The sequence below is a fragment of the Megalopta genalis genome, chromosome 3 (genome assembly GCF_051020955.1).
Source record: "Megalopta genalis isolate 19385.01 chromosome 3, iyMegGena1_principal, whole genome shotgun sequence".
NCBI classification, from domain to species: domain Eukaryota; kingdom Metazoa; phylum Arthropoda; class Insecta; order Hymenoptera; family Halictidae; genus Megalopta; species Megalopta genalis.
In genome coordinates this window covers 1,827,798-1,844,806 of record NC_135015.1, presented here as the reverse complement: position 1 = coordinate 1,844,806, position 17,009 = coordinate 1,827,798, and the positions used below count along the sequence as shown (strand labels likewise).

Genomic DNA, 17,009 nt, shown 5'->3' with positions numbered 1-17,009 from the left:
CTGGAAGTGAGAGATGATGCGGTTGAAAGGCAGTATGTTTTTGTGTTTATAAGAATGTTATATTTTCTCGGTAGTAATGGGGCGGCCTCTAACGAGGCGATCCGTAAATACGTTATTAGTGCGCTAATAAATGATATTTATATACAGATTGATAAAAAAAGAGGAAAGAGCTCGCATCTCTTAACGTCGTACAGCGACGGTTGTTTCTTTTCTCTCTTTCTCTATCTCACAGCTGGTGCAACAGCTTTTATTCTCACTTTTACTCTCGCTTTCTCGCGCCCATGCACGCACACACACACTCACGGCACGCACGCACGCACGCACGCTCTCTGTCTCTCTCTACCTCCCTCGTTCTCCCTGTCGCGCTTTTTCTCTTCGTCTGCCTCTACCTATCTCTCCGTAACGTCTTTGTACTTAATCGATACGATGGTTTCAAATTTTGCTCGCGATCCAGAATAATTTACAACTGGAAGGATCGTCCCGCGATCCATGGAAAAGTTCCGTGACCCGCAGCTACGACGGGCGTGAGATCATTTTCAGAGGCGGAGGAAAGACGAACGCAACTAGTCTCCACGGCCAGGGAAGTTTTCCAGGATCGTCGTGCGCGATTCTCGCTTCGTCGATCGACGCGGGTCGGATCTGGCATCAGCGCGCTTGTCGTTCTTCGTTCATCTAAGCCGTGATTTGGTATAGTGTCGCCCTCATCTCCGTTCGCCTCTTCTTCTCCAGCCTGTTTTTGGCATTAAAGCGTAAAGCCGCGACTAAGCCCCTCGTCCGGCAGACGTTTCAACGCGAACAAGTCGGCCACGCGCGTTCGGCTCGATGCTTCGAGCGGGAAACGACGCGATCCCGATAGGCCGCGATTCGGAAGCGGAATTAATCGACTGTTCGAGGTCACTGGGCGAAGCTGACCCAACGAACTTCTCGCGCACCCTCCGCGAGCAGCCGATTCAGTCCGCTTCGAGCAGACACGTCGAAATCGCCGGCCGTTCCGCGAATTCGCCGAGGTCCGGAAAGTCGCCCGTCGCCCGTCTGCCTGCGAGCGAGCATCGAAACTCTTCTTCTATCGTTAATCTTTGGTATCAACCGTCTTGAACAATTGCGCCTCGTTTTCGGCTCGTATACCGCGATTCGGAGACCCCTCGGGATTCGTCGTATTCGCCTAATCGAGAACACTGTGTGCGCGCGCTGCGGATCGCGCCTCGACCGTACCGAACGATGGAACAAACACTCTTAACGATCGCGGAACGGTAATCCGATAGTCGAAGAACAAATGGAACTTAACGACGACTCAACGATTCGCACGTTCGCCGCGGTCGTTCGAAGTGTCCGGCAATCGATTCCTCGTCATCTCGACGCCCCTCTGTTTCGCGATTCGACCGCCGGATCCTCCTCTCCTCTCCGGCGTGTTCTCGTCTGCTCGATTAGCTACTGCGTCGAATAGCGACGAATCACGAATACCGTTTAAAAATCACCGATTGGTCTGCGTATACTGATAGTCTCTCGGGGTTGCAGAGTCGACGATCTCGGATATTTACAAGAGGACTCTGCTACGTTCGCAAACACGCTTTCTCTCGCTCTCTCTCTCTCTCTCTCTCGCTCACTCTCTTTCTCACACACACACTCTCTCTCTCTCTTTCTCTCACTTGGGCACACATACGCCTCTGATCACTCGCACCGCTCCACGCTAGAAATATATCTTACATGAATCGTCTATCTTATCGTTACACGTCGGTACCATATATTACAAGACGCGTTCTGTCTGTACATGTGGAGGTGTAGTATAAGTGTTTTGTGTAAGGTGCGTGTGCGTACACGTTTGTCAGTGTCTCCGTGTGTACACGTCCAAATATGATCGTACGGACCTAATTTAATCAACAAATCCTCCGTTAAATTTGTTCACATTCTTCGCGATCACAGTGATTAATCCCGAGCCTCTCGACAAAAGTCTCGTAGAAACGTTCGATGCGACCTGTGGCGTTCAACATCGCCGAAAGTCGGCTTTCATTTTCTCTTCGGTTTCGCAAGGAATCGCGATCCTCGCGACCCCCCTCACCCTCCCCTACTCATCTCATTCTAGTTCACTCGCGATGGGCGAGTTTCTCTCTTTCCCTATCTCTCTCTCTCTCTCTCTCTCTCTCTCTCTCTCTCTCTTCCTCTTTCGCTTTCTCGCACTCACTCTGTCGTGCTCTCCGTCTCCATCTGCCTTTTTCTCTCGCGCTCGCTCTCTATTCTCCGGTCTCCGCTCCGTCGTCAACGTCCTTAGCTTCGGTCCGCCGGGCAGCTTTAGTAACCGCTGAGACACCTGAGCTTCTTCAAGGGAGGCGACAACTCGTTTCAGCTGGTCGACGCCTGCACGGACATTGGCGGAGGTTTCACCGGGCCCAGAGCGGGACCGGACAGCCCGTTGTTGTTCATGTCGCCGGGAGCCCTCGGACCGCCCACGCCTATGGCCGTCCCACCGTTCGCTGTCGGCGTGCTCCCCGACATTTGTCCCTGCAGCCGTTAATTCATCTCTGTTACCAAAAACTCTTGGAAAAGGGTGCGAACGGGAATGGAAATTACTAGTGACACGTTGGGGCTGACAATCGGCAAAGATCTCGCGATACGAAAAAAGAAAAACTAGAAAGCGTACCGTAGCTAGAATTATTAATTAAGAATTAAGAATTATAATTAATACCGTGTTAGCTATCACCTGATACAACACGGAGTAATAAATGCTAAAGGGTTTTTCAGTAGGATCGCTACATTTTTTAACGTGCTTGTGTTCACGTATTTGGCAGTTGCTTCTATTTCTTTTTAGATTTTGATTTGCTACGTTCTGTGCCATTCGACCGTGAAGGAATATGTACATACTGGAACAACGTTTACAAATTACTCAAATTTATTATGAGAGTTCTCGCCAAGTTGCAACAATTTCGTGTGCGCTTCATCCAATGTATGGTCATCGCAACTGTCCTGCTCGATCCACAATCGAACGATTAGTGAAAAATTTTTTAAAAATTTCTCTCAAGAAACATTTTTTATTCATTTTTCTTTTTCATTTGGTTCGTGCCAACAGCTCACACAATTTAGGCGACTTGAGAATCAACATGAGAAGCTACCATTCGATTCGTTACCGTTTATTTACCAGTTACCATTTATTCGTGATATTCGAGCTGATTGGTGTGAAGAAGACAAGAAAAATTGAATTCATCGGATCCATCCCTGTAATCGTAACCGTGGCGGATATTTGAACGATATTGTGTTTCATCATTAACCATCAGACGGCGGATCACTTTCGCAACTGTACTATTGAAGTTGCTTGTAACAATTCTGATCTTTATTCAGCAATATTTTTGACAATATTTCTTAATTAACCTTTCTGTTGTTCCTAATGTAATAGCAATTTATTTCAGTCAATTGGCGACAATTTATTAATTAAGTGAACAACTTAGATACTTTGTCGTCTCAAAAAAAGGTAATGTTATTAAATATATATGAATGTGATATAAATAAGTCATTGGCATCTTACATACTTTTTGTTTCATTTAATAGCATTATTGTAGCATTCTTGCTGAAAAACCCTTTACTTCAAGATCCTTCACAGCATTGTCAAATAAAATTGCGTAATTTTAGCTAGCATAGATAGCTTAATGTAGATGCCACGAGTTCAAAAAAGATCCGCAACCTTGTCACAGCGTTTGTTACGCATCTTCGTGATACAAACAAGAAAGATAAAGTCGAAACTTGCGGGAAATGCATCTTTTTGTATCAGTTTTAAGATATTGAAGTTATAAAGTTAGACAAAAAATTTTGTCAAGTATTTGCGGTTAGCATAATAATCGACGTGTTGAAAGATAGTTAGGCGAGACATTGATTGAAGCGAAAGTTCTTTTGGAGCAAACAAGACGACAGTTACTTTCACATATTGGTTTCTTGTTCTTTGACTTTTCTCTTAATCTTTTTATCAACGTATCCCGCAACATATACGGCTTTTCAGAAACTTATTTTACGATCAAACATTACACGTTAAACACAAACCAATGAAATTGTACCAATTCTTAAAACGATGCTTTTTATAGTTAAATACTCCGCGAACGTGATTTTCTTATCTATCTCTGCGAGTTAACTATAAACACATTGATAATCCATAAACGATTTTCTGTTTTGTAACATCATGTCTTACGTTAGTGGCAAGTGAATATTTTTGATGGTTCGTATAACCAATATGAGAACGTGTGCATACTATATCCATTCATTACGGAAACCATAATATAAAATAAGACGGTGTAATACGCCGGGTTATCTCGCGGCAGACAGCATGTTAAGGAAGCTAACGGTAGAAATCAAAGCAGGTAAAACAAGTTTCATAAACATGATACCAGAAATAGATGCATAAGGGAACGATTGCAACGATCATTCGATAAACTGAAGTACGTTAAGTTAATTCATATCGATAGAAGGCAGAACCTTGCTAGGCTGGAATGGCTAGAATGGCTAGAATTGCGAATAAACTAAACGATCTTTCCGGTATTTTCAATATTTCTCTGCCGTCTCCTTAGGGCTTCACGTATCTCTGTCTAAACAGTATTTCAAAAGGGCTTGCAGAGCTCGTAAAATACAGGATAATAACAATAATTAACGTTCAAGGATCGTTTTACTCGTATGAAAACAGTTTGAAGATCGACCGTCAATTTTACTACATCTAACTGGGAATTCCAATATCTTCCCCGCTATTGGGTAATCAAAAGGACGTCCAAATTGATTGGTAATTTTCCAGACTGGTATCTGATTGCTCTTATAGCCAGCGATCGAGGCCATTGGATCGAAGAATGATATTATGCAGACTTGATAGCGTATTCGTTCCGAGCGGAGTCGATGAACGACCGACTCCAATTAGTGTCTTAATCCATCCCGTGAAACTGGTAGCACAGCGATCGACGAAGGCACGATAGCGTCAAAGAACGCGCGTTTTGCATCACAAACATGGGGGATAATCGGTGATAGAGAGGATGGTGCAGAGGTCTTGCTATAGTACAATTAAAACGCGGGGCACTCTTCCTATCAATAACAACGACAAAAGCACGGCCGATTTCATGCAGGCGCACGTGAAACGCTTCAAACGTTCCGCCTCTCTTAACTTACGTTCGACGCGTGATTATGTTGACCCACCGACTGGCCAAGTCCCTGATGAGGTTGCTGTGGATTGTGACCAGGATGCATGTTCTGGCCTGGCGGCGTCGGCGTTGGGGGCAGTTGCCTTTTGATGTACGCCAGCGAAGCGGGTGTTTGTACTGACATATTGGCGAACGCCAGCATCTCCTCGTAATCGTACTCGCAGAGAATTTTGTTCTCGTTCAGGTAGAATCGATCGCCTACGCAAAACCTGCAAACAGAAGCAGCCAGTGTCGCAGCTTTGTTGATCGCCCGGACCCGCGAATCGCCGAGTTTCCGCGCGACCAGATCATTATCTGCCAGCCCACGAGCACGTCGCCGGCTGACGGCGACACTGTCATGCTCGCAGATGAAACCTAGCGATGCTTCTTCTGCTTTCCCCGCTTTATCGCGGTACAGTTCCTTCGCACGCTAGTCAAGGAAGCAGTAATTATATACAGGATGTCCCGTAATTATGTTAAAACCCGAAAAAATGTGATTCCTAAGGTCATTTGAAGAAACTTTTTCCGTAGCGAAGATTCAATCCGCGGCTTTGTTTACGAGTTATTAGCAAAAAAAAACAATAACCAATGAGAAGCGAGCTCGGCTTTCGCAAGACGGTCGAGCCAACAACCGCTTAAAGCCTAGTTCCGCTCTTTGGCTCGATCGCCTCGCGTCAGCTGATCTCGCCTCTCATTGGTCACTGTTTTTTGTTAATAACTCATAAACAAAGCCGCGGATTGCATTTTCGCTAAGGAAAATGTTACTTCAAATTACCTCAGGAATCACCCCTTTCCGGGCGTTAACATAATTATGGGACACTCTGTAAAACAAAAATTTATAAGAATTACAATTTATAAGAAAATGAATACTGATGAGCTGAATGAGAAAATGAATACTGAAATTATATTGGTACCAAATAATTATTGGAAATTTGTGAAAAATCATTGCAAGTTTCAGTCCGACTACAATCACATTGGACCAGACACAGATCGTTCTGCGAACTTCTGCTTGTTAAAATCTACACAGAATTCACATTTACAAGTATTTGCACTTGAAAGTTAAAATGAAGTCCGATGTTTATCACCTTTAATCAAATTTGTATATGCTTCCTCAAAGTTCAAATTGGTAAAAATTGACGTTTGCTCTTCATGAATTAAAAAGGTCTCGTGAAATGCATAAATAACTGAATTGTAGTTGACATGTAGAACTATGTATTACACACATTCCATTTTAGTTTCGATTTGAAGGTTTCCTTTCTGTAACGTTATTCCGGCATCGTGGAGATTATCCGGAGGAACTAACATTTTGGATCTTGAAACTTCGATACTTTCTCACTTCGAAAGAAAAAAAAATTTTTTTAATGTAAAAGTTGACAAAATTTACTTTTGTCCACAAATTGCCGCTTCCCCGACTACTGTGTACTAGCAAAATTCGAACCCATGTTTATTATTACGTAACTTACAATTTCCCCGAAATCGTGTTTTCGAGTCGACTTTGCTTGTGTGCCGTTTACTTGAACGTAAAAGTCGCTAATTAACGTACGCAGCGTTTCCGATTGTTGTCAAATTATCAATATTTGTACTGTTATAATTTCATGAAAGCGTATCGTACAACAACGTGTCTGGACTCATTTTAAAGCTTGAAGCTTCTACGTCACGTATTGTTCATTTTCTTGTAACGTATTTTTACATAATATAACAGGTGGGAAACTGGAGACATGCTCTTTCTGAAAGATATTACAGATTAAAATCTCTGTAAATACATTGGAAAATGTTTTCCACGACTGATCCTAGCATAGATTTCAAGATCGAAACCTCTCTTTTACGATGACCAATTAAACTTTGATGTGCGATATTTTCTAGTCATTCTATCGAACTTCGAATGAAAGATGTACTGCCTACTTTACAGTGACAAAATTGTTGCAATCCATGTCTGGATAACTGATCGTTCATGAGCACTGTCCTCTTGAATCGCTACATTCGGTACTATATAGGGTGCTCCAAAAATGTCTCGCAATCCGGAAATGGGAGTTCCTGATGTCATTTGAAGCAACTTTTTCCTTAGCGAAAATGTAATACACAGCTTCGTTTACGAGTTATCAACGAAAAACAGTGACCAATGACTGGCGAGATCAGCTGGCGCGAGATGGCCGAGCCAATGTGCGGAAGTGGGCTTCGCGCGCTTGTTGGCTGGGCCGCCTCGCGCCAACCGAGCTCGCCTCTTATTGGTCAGTGTTTTTCGTTAATAACTCGTAAACGAAGCCGCGGATTGCATTTTCGCTAAGGAAAAAGTTGCTTCAAGTGACATCAGGAACCTCCAATTCTCGCATTATGAGATATTTTTGGAACACCCTGTACTGACTCGCTCAAGTCGCATGGCTGAACACGTTTTCTTATACTAATTCTATACTATAGTCTGAGAGTGTCGGCAAGGTAGTTGTGCAGACCGAATTTATCAAATCTTCGACTCGACAATATTAACATTTTTAAATAGGTAGAGCGATGACAGATAGCACAATAAAATATAAGATGTATTTTTAGGTAGCAATTTCAATGTGCAGGATAAAATTTTCAATAACTTCTCATGTACTGCAGAAAACTTATTTTGAAGTATTATTCAACTATCTAACATAGAAATGAGTAGTGGTCTCGAATGCAAAATTTTATTCCATTTGTGGTTCAAATGCTGACTTAACTACTCGAAGATGTAAATTGTATCCACTGATATTAGTATTAACCATTTGCGGACGAAGCCGCTCGACGGGCTTTTATATACAATACCTGTCGTCCACAGGTATTAAAATAAAAATGTTATGTAAAATATGTGGAAAACTTTGCTGGTTTCTTTGGTAGTGACACTGAAAGACTGACTCGACAAACTGAAATTCGTTCTGAACCTACGGATAAATTAATAAATTTATATTAATAATTAATAAATTAATTTTAAAAAACGGTAAAAAGACTTGGGCAGCTATTTGCCGACACTCGTCCGCAAAGGGTTAATATCACACAGAAAAATTCTAACAAAATAACTATTACTAATCGGAGTGAAAACAACGACTGAACAAATTTTAATGATTTCAAGGCGTGTAAACGTTCATGACAAATAAAATTCTGCAAAGGTGATTTTAACGTTATCTATCAAGATCACCTGCAACAAAAAGTAAGTCAGTAATCAAGGTGTTTTGTATGACCTATATACCACGACCTCGTAGTGACCTTAAGATCAAACAAATGATCTGAAAAATGAATACTTGGAACATTTAATAAGCTATGAGGATAATATCCGTTTTAGATTTTTCAAAGTGAAATTCAAATTGTTCTTCAATTCAATCACGATTTTTCAACCAGACCCCTGTTTACCTTATTTGTTTGAATACAATTTCCAATGCAATAACAAACCGACTCATCTTTCCGAAAAGAAAGAAAAATATTTCACACATCCACTTCCCTCTTGTTCCTCCGAAGAGCGATTAAAAAGTTTCCGCCCGAAACTGGCGCACGAATTAAAAGTAAACTGAAAAGGAACACGCGAACAATTCTTCCAGCAAAGCGAACCGACGACGAGCGGACCTGTCAAAAGGGGTGGGGGCTCGTCGATAATAGGTTGATTGTCGCGACGAACGAAATAGAAAAAAAAGCACCGAAGGGAAAACACTGCAGGTATAGCGGCAGGGGGGATTGGGGGGACGGGCCGCGGATAACGAGCGTATCGCAACGTGTCGGACAAATAATTATTATCGGGCTTCTGTCCGCGAGTGGTCTCACATCCGCTTTGATCCCGGTAGGAAATGCGAGAGCGAAATACGAGAGCGGCAGAGTCTGGTTCGAGGTAGATACTCTCATAATCGTACAGCAAATAGAATTATCGCGTTGCACGCGGCCGTTGCGTTGCCGGCGAGCATAGCTTATACCGGGTTTCGCTCGTTTCCCCCATTATACGCGTCGTCTGCTAAATGACGTTGTACTCCGATCCTCATCCCTCCACTCTTCTGCCGCCCACTTTCTCTCTCTCTCTCTCTCCCGCACGCGCTCGCTCTCTCTCTCTTGCTCTCCCTCGCTCTCTTTCTCTCTTGCTCTCTCTCTCTCACGCTCTCTCTTGCTCTCCCTCGAGAGAGAGAGAGAGAGAGAGAGAGAGAGCGAGCGAGAGAGAGAACAAGAGAGAGTGTGTGAGAGAGAGAGAGAGAGTAAAAGAGAAAGAGAGCGAGAGAGAGAACAAGAGAGAGCGTGAGAGAGAGAGAGTTTCTCTTCTCTCTCTCACACTAGTGTTCTCTATCCTTGTATGCCATGCCACTCTCCCTCGCGCAATTCACCCGACCATCACCTGCTGATTCCTGGAGACTGTCCACCAAGCGAGATCACGGTACGACCGGTCTCCCACTATCAAGGTGTTCTCCTTGCCAATTGCTGGTCAGCTAAACCACACAAGGCTATTTACTGTGGCCGACCAATCGCGACCAGCTTTTCCGGCGCCTATTCTCTTCGCTCTTTGCTTCCGGTTTTTAACCGCCCGGTCCACGAAACGGGCGACTCAGTGCAGGTGTTTGAAAGAACAAGGTGTAAAAAGTAACGAGATTGAACGTATATTTCGATAGCTATGTATTGAAACTGGGAAATTGACAGTAGCTGAAATGTAGGGTGATTTGTCCAGTAAATAAACAATTTAACCGTATTTGTTTAAATGGTAAACTGCAAATCGTTGTTCAATCATCTGAACGATAACATCGTGACCGAACTGTTTTACTACTTAGTTTGTATATCCCTGAAGACAATTCTAGCACATTTTCATAGTTATAGATTTTTCGAAAAAGTGATATAGAATTTTGTAAAAAGTACATCGAACGACCAACGAATGAACACAAATGAATCAATGAATGGATAATCGTAGCAATGTTCCAGTGCGCACAAATTATACAAATGTTTATCAAAATTACAAAATTATGAAAGCATATGTCATACATTTTGTAAAAATGTATCGATTTGAATAAATGTTCATGCATTGGTCGTTCGACGTGTTTACCACTAAGTCACTTAAATTTCCACACGTTTAAAAAGAAGCTATAACTATAAAAGATTGATTTTAAGAAATATGCAGCTTAACCCACTATCCACCGATGTTCCAGTTTTGGGACACTTTTTCAAATCTTTTTCTTTTAAAAAAACTGCAACTTTTAAATAAAATACAGGCATTAAAATAGTGAGAACATATCACGTGGTCCATGAAAGTATTAAGAATTCCCACTGTTTTGTTTTAAATCATTATAAACTTCAGGTTGAAACTAATAACCTCAATTTAATTTTTTTTTTTTTTGTATTTTTGAATTGCGGCGGGTAATGGATTAAGCGTTCATTCGCTAGACATCTTGCGGGATTAACAGTTTATGACACTGCAAGATGAAGTAACGTGCCTGGATGTACAAATTGTGATGAAAGCGGTCTAATAGAATGACTCGAAGATGATCGAGTGAACGACATAAATGACGAAGAAATTGTTAGAAGGATTAAAGACATTTATAACGAAGAGCGCAACGAAGAAGACGACATCATTTGAAGTGATACTCCCACGCATCATTCTGAAGTATTCACGGCGTCATACTTATCAGATTGTATGAAGCAGCGCAAAATGGCATTCCCGTAAAATTATTCGTTTCGAAGGAAATATCCAATTCACCAGCTCGGAAAAATTGGGTGGGCAAAGATGATTAAAACATATGTATATATGAATAATACATTTAATATGTAAATATAAAAATTTACAAAATAATATAGGAAATATTAGAACTTTTCATCGTGAAATATAATTATAACGTGAATTGTACGATTTAGTGAAAAATTCGATTATGCGCTCATCTTGGATGCAATCAATACGGATCGTCAAGGTTTTACTACAATATTACAATTATAGTGAATAATAATAAATATACTGCTCAACATATCTTTATGTTTATTGAAGGTAACGTAGAGGAAAAAATTGTTAAAAATTATTAATCATTTTGTAATTAGATTTTTGTTAATATCGACGTATCTAATTAAACCTCAGGTTTCCAAAACTCGGTCAAAAAAAAGAAGAAAAAGAAATCAGTGTACACTTTCTTGCATAATTTTACTTACTCTTATACAATTTTGCTTATAATCTTTAGTTATTGACTAAGCGCTACTTCGTAACATGCTACTTCTCCCATTTTTAAGTTAAATTATTTATTAACTTTTCTATTATCGATAAAAACATGGAGAAAAAGAAACTATTACGGTGAGAATTTAGAGCTAACAATAAATGAAAGTGAAGATATCTTGATTTTGAAGTATTCAAACATGATTTAAATATTTCATCATCTGAAAACTTTGTAAATGATTGTGATATTGATATTCCAATTATTTGTTACATATAAGAAAAACACCTACTGCAACGAATAAAATTTATGTCTTGTTTATATAAAAATAAAGCATATTTATAAAACAAATAAGAAAATATTCATAAGCAGGTGCCTATTTTTTTTGTAAACTAAAATTTCCACTTTCGAGCGCTTTGCCGTAGAAACATGCAGGACCTGCTTGGTAATGTTATTGAAAAAATAATCGTAACGTTAAGGCTTAAACATGACTATAGCTATTAAACAATCTAGACCGGAATTGGTATAGGCCCCCCGCAAACACCACTGACATCTGAGAAATTCTTCTGTTCGCCGTGGATAACCGTCGATCACGTAATACTTGTCTCCTCGAGGATCAAGGCGGAACATGATCAAACACTTAATTACGAACAAATTACAAATTATAAACCCTGATCTAACACGGTTGTCACGTTCCTAAAAAATGTCGTATTACGCGAATCCATGTTACACGAAACAAAGAAGTAATGCAACAAAGGATGTTAGGTTCTAAAACGTAAAGAAACATACTATTATATTTGTATAATTAGGAGAAATATATTTATTAAAGCATTGTCATTATATATCATATCATATTAATGTGTATCAAATAAAAACATAAAGCTTTAAAATGTACTGCACGAACAAAATGAATTTCAAGTTCTAAGAAATTTAAAAATTCGCACAAAAATGGACAATTTAGGAAGAAGAGATACGATTATTCGAGCCTTACGTCTCGTTTTTATAGTTGTTGACAATCTGTAACTATAAAAACGAGTCGCAAGCCCGAATAATCATATCTCTGAGCGCGAATTAAGGAGAAAAAACGGTACACGTTCAAGTGACAAATTTCTAATCAGATATCTTGTGCATTTAAAATCTCTTATTTCGTTCTGTATTACAATACAGACTACAGTCCGATTTCCCTAATTTCGCATTTAGCTCTTAAAAACGTTAAGCGTTTTGCGGATTTATCTGATTCTCAAATCGTGTTATATTGGGTTGGCAACTAAGTAATTGCCGATTTGTTCAATGAAATAAAAAATTTTTTTTTACTTGGAATGAAGTTTAATCTGTAATGTATTTTCCGTTTTGTTCGATGACTTTTTGCCATCTCTCTGACAACTTGAAAATTCCACGCTCGTAGAAAGTCTGATCCTTTTCGGCCAAAAACTGAGTTAAGTGGTCGCTTTTCCTTGACCGCTGCATTCAATTTGTCCAGTTGCTAACATTCACGGATAATAAAAAATAACATAATAATAATAATAATAATATTAATAATTTTATAATATAACATTTACGGATATCATAAAAATGGGAGTGAGAGACATCTATAACTGAAATCGGCAATTACTTAGTTGCCAACCCAATAGAAGCGTCGTGTTAAACGAAGGTTACCTACACTTTTCTCGAGATATTTTGGTATAAAGCGATTAGCAGCTTTTTCACGCGTAAAATATTTACTAACAAGTGAGACGGGGAATCCGATAGAGTAATATCTGGATGACAATAAGATCAACTGTCGGAGATTTAGCGCTGCAATCCTTGCGAATGCGTTCCCCTGTCCGTCTGGATCGAAACAGATATTCCTATAATTGCGCGGCGAGCGGGCATTATCGCGTTGCACGAGCGCACTTGTTCCAGAATTTCTATTATGATCCCGTGAATAATGCCGCGCGGATCCCCGGTCCTTTAATTCCCACGTCCGGTGTAGGTGTCTGTCGCGACACGATACCGACCAGTCATACTCCCAGATTTTCCACTTTCGTTACCATTTTCATCCTCTACCCAAACTCGCTCAACTAATGTCTATCTTTCGGTCGTGTGTCCTCTCTGTATACTTCGTATAATGAATAGCGCCCGTTAGTGCAGTTGCGCCGTGCTTGTGAACGCAATAACTATCATGAATGAGCGATTTCATCAACAGCCACGCCGAAAAGTTCAGCGGTGTAGTATTTTATTACGGTACAACAATAAACTCCGACAACGTATTGTCAAGCGTTAGGATTGTTGAGGAAACACCTGGACAAATAAACGAAACTTTTTTACCGCTCTTTTTATAGTCCCGAGTTTCTACTTAGTAATCTCGATCCTTTTTTGTAGCTTCGAGAATTTCATAGGATGCGATGAAGGGAACCGTATCACTGAATTCGCCGAGGAGAATACGAAAAGCTTCGCGTTGCTGGAAACGTTAGCATGCTACGGCAGAACCTCGATCATTCGAGCTAAGAAGAATGACGCGAATTTGAGGTCAACAGGGCGGCTGCTTAATTACGGTGCCAGACTTAATCTTCGCCGATTAACGGCCATGCCATCGGCACACTAAATTAACGAAGAATACTTTTCGACCGTATTAACCTGACTCCGAGACGCCACTAAAAATTGTTGCGTACAAAATAATTTGTAAGTTATTAGTACCTACAACACGCTACTTTGGGACTGTATATTTTCTTTGTGTATGATAAAAGTGTAACTGTTGTAGGGATCATAAGACTCAATTTGATATGCATAGAATGTACTAATTTATACAGGGTGGGGCATTTTAAACAGGTCACCTGAATAACTCGCCTGTTCTTGAAGATAGGAGAAAATGCATTAGACCAAACTTACTTGGTACCGGGAGGCTCATATATAATCTGGTATTGCCAATTTTTCTGTTGGTGAAGGCGTTAAGGAGATACGAAGGTCAATTCTGTTTTTTTAAATGGAACAGTAAGTTTTTTTATTTACATTCTGATAGAGTGTTTCGAGGCGAATACAATGAACTATTATGAAGGTCATTCAAGGTCACAACTGGAACGCGAAAGTGGGATCAGTCGACGAAGTATTTTACGAATATTACACATTAACAAATTTCACCCGTTCCACATATCACTTCATCAACAATTAACTGAAAATGATTTATACAAAACGTTTACAATTTACGTTTGCAACCATCCACAATGGTTGAGAGAAGTCGACAAACAGAGACCTTGGTCTGTAAACGTCTGGTGCGGCCTTCTTCATAATAAAATAATTGGTCCATATTTTATTGATGGCACGCTAAATAGTAGTAAGTACCTCAGAATCTTAGAAGACGTTTTGCCAGAATTGTTAGAAGACACTTCACTGGACATACGACAATCCATGTGGTTCCAGCAAGACGGATGTCCTGCTCATTCAGCACGCAATGTTACAGAATTTCTAAATAGAAAATTTGTAGATTGTTGGATAGGTCGATCAGGAAGTAACAAATGGCCGGCACCCCAACAACAACAATCCCAGACCTGACACCTCTCGATTTTTATTTGTGGGGAAAGTTAAAGGCAGAAGTGTACCGTGAAAAACCAACTACCAAACTTGACATGCAAGAACGTATAAAAAGAACTTGCTCTGTAATACAGGGGTGTCAAACTCAAAAGCTAACTTAGGCCAAATAAACAATGCTTAACTTTAGGTGGGCCGCAAAAGAAAAAAAAAATCAATGTTCATAGAAACAAATATATTTTTATTTTGACTAGTACATTGTAATAAACATATATAAAGTTAAATTATTGTTTACGTCCTGATACTTGACATCAAAAATGTTCATCTCGGGCCGCGAGATGTAATGACACCCCTGCTGTAATAGATACAAATGAAATTTGCCAGGCAATGTCATCAGTATTGCAACGATTTAGACTATGTATCCATGTTCAAGGTCGCCATTTTAAACACTTGTAATAGCAGTATTATATCAGTTTTCTCTTGCAGTTGACTTTGGGTGACCTTGAATGACCTTCGTAATAGTTCATTGTATTCGCCTCGAAACACTATCAGAATGTAAGTAAAAAAACTTACTGTTCCATTTAAAAAAAAAAAACAGAATTGACCTTCATATCTCCTTGACGCCTCCACCAACAGAAAAATTGGTAATACCAGATTATATATGAGCCCCCCGATACCAAGTAAGTTTGGTCTAATGCATTTTCTCCTATCTTCAAAAACAAGCGAGTTATTCAGGTGACCTGTTTAAAATGCCCCACCCTGTATAAAATGGAAATTATTTTGAATTAAAAATTATAAAATATCTTCGAGTGTTGAAAGCTACTTTATCAAATACCACGAGAGAATCGAAATATGTCAGTTTTCCTTTGGTGATCATGTGAGGAACAGTTGAAAAATTGATTCGTAATTTTAAAATGACAGTAGATGAACCGTCAAAATGACGGGTCACTAATTTTTTAATTTACGACTATTCAAATCGTAAAGATACATTTATGAGTTATTTATTCAATTTATATGTTACTTACGGCAAATGTTGCAATAACAATTGTTAAAAATCAAATAAGACGTTTATACGTCTTATTGTTACTTTCATAAACTAATATAAAACAGCTGTTTTTTGTGCTCCGTAAATCTAGTGTTGATCCAGTAAACCGTTTGGACTAATACGAAACGTATTTGGCAAATAAATCATAATATAACTTAGGGAACCGAATATGACTGAGAAATCGAGGTTCTACCGTACAAGTAACCACGCAGAAGAATAACGTTTCAGAAAATGTTAAAAAATGCCTATTATCCACAAGCGCCCAGTTTTAATATCATATCGGACATTCCCAGCTACCGTGGTGACATACTCGAGAGATAAAAAGAAATCGGCTCGCATGACATGCAGCAGAATTTTTTGCCACTGGTCCGGCCATGGAAGCTAAATCCACTTTGCTCGACGCGACGGACGAAACGAGACACCACTTAAGTCCAGTTAAAACAATCCAACCGGTCCAGAGAAGAAATGAAGGCCGCGTTGCCGATGTGACGGGCTGCAACCTACCTCCCTATCGCGTTTTCTGATTGATTATGGGAAAAATTGCGTCGGCCTTAGGACGGCGCGTTCCCGCCGTAACTCTTCGGTGGCTGGAGCAGCTACGATGTTCCTTCGAGTGCGTCTTGCGCTCCCAATTAGGTTGGAGGTGGCTAGGTGTACGCGCGATCCCGCAACAACGTCGAGGCTGAAATATTAACTGACCGCGCGGCGCCGCGCCGTCCGAAGACAGAGAGAAGCGGATCTCGCTCGGGCGGTGGACTGCGCCGGTTCGCACGGAAAATTTCAATCTAGAAAGGGACAGGGGAGGAGGCGGAGAAGTGGTCCACGGACTCGGATAACTCGGTTGAATCTTTAACGAGGATCAACCGGCTTTGCGAAACCCGGAAGGACTCGCGCGGACGTAACGGAATCCGAGGAAAAATCGCGCCGCGCCGTGTCCCGTGGAAAACGGACACCGGAGCTGCACCGGCTCCGAATAAATAAATAAAGTAACCGGTGCCAATGCATGACCCCATTAGAGTCACTTTACAGGACATGTTCGGCGCCGGTGCAGTTGTAACGTTCTCAGAGTAATGCCTTCCCCTGCACCCGGGACCAGCGCCACCTAAAACATTCACCGGTCCTCTGTGAATCCTTTCTTTGAAGGGACACGGGTTTCTTGTATAAAATTTGCATACGCAGCCGCCGCTGCGACCAGACCAGACCCGTGCTCTC

At 40.7% G+C, this 17,009-nt stretch overlaps 1 protein-coding gene across 5 annotated transcripts in view; it reads right to left on the bottom strand.

Annotated features, from left to right (window-relative positions):
- Nucleotides 1-17,009, bottom strand: part of LOC117227244 (LIM domain only protein 3) — a 126,978-nt gene that overhangs the window by 4,656 nt on the left and 105,313 nt on the right. For 3 of the 5 annotated variants that reach the window (XM_033482334.2, XM_076519496.1, XM_033482333.2), the window contains exons 4-5: nucleotides 5,128-5,368; nucleotides 38-2,496 (exon numbers count right to left, since the gene is read on the bottom strand). In XM_033482334.2, coding sequence (XP_033338225.1) covers nucleotides 2,338-2,496; nucleotides 5,128-5,368 — 400 coding nt within the window. In that variant the 3' untranslated portion in view covers nucleotides 38-2,337. Of the gene's footprint in view, nucleotides 1-37; nucleotides 2,497-5,127; nucleotides 5,369-17,009 lie in introns of those variants that run through there. The other 2 variants (XR_013032858.1, XM_033482335.2) reach the window with 2 other exon arrangements.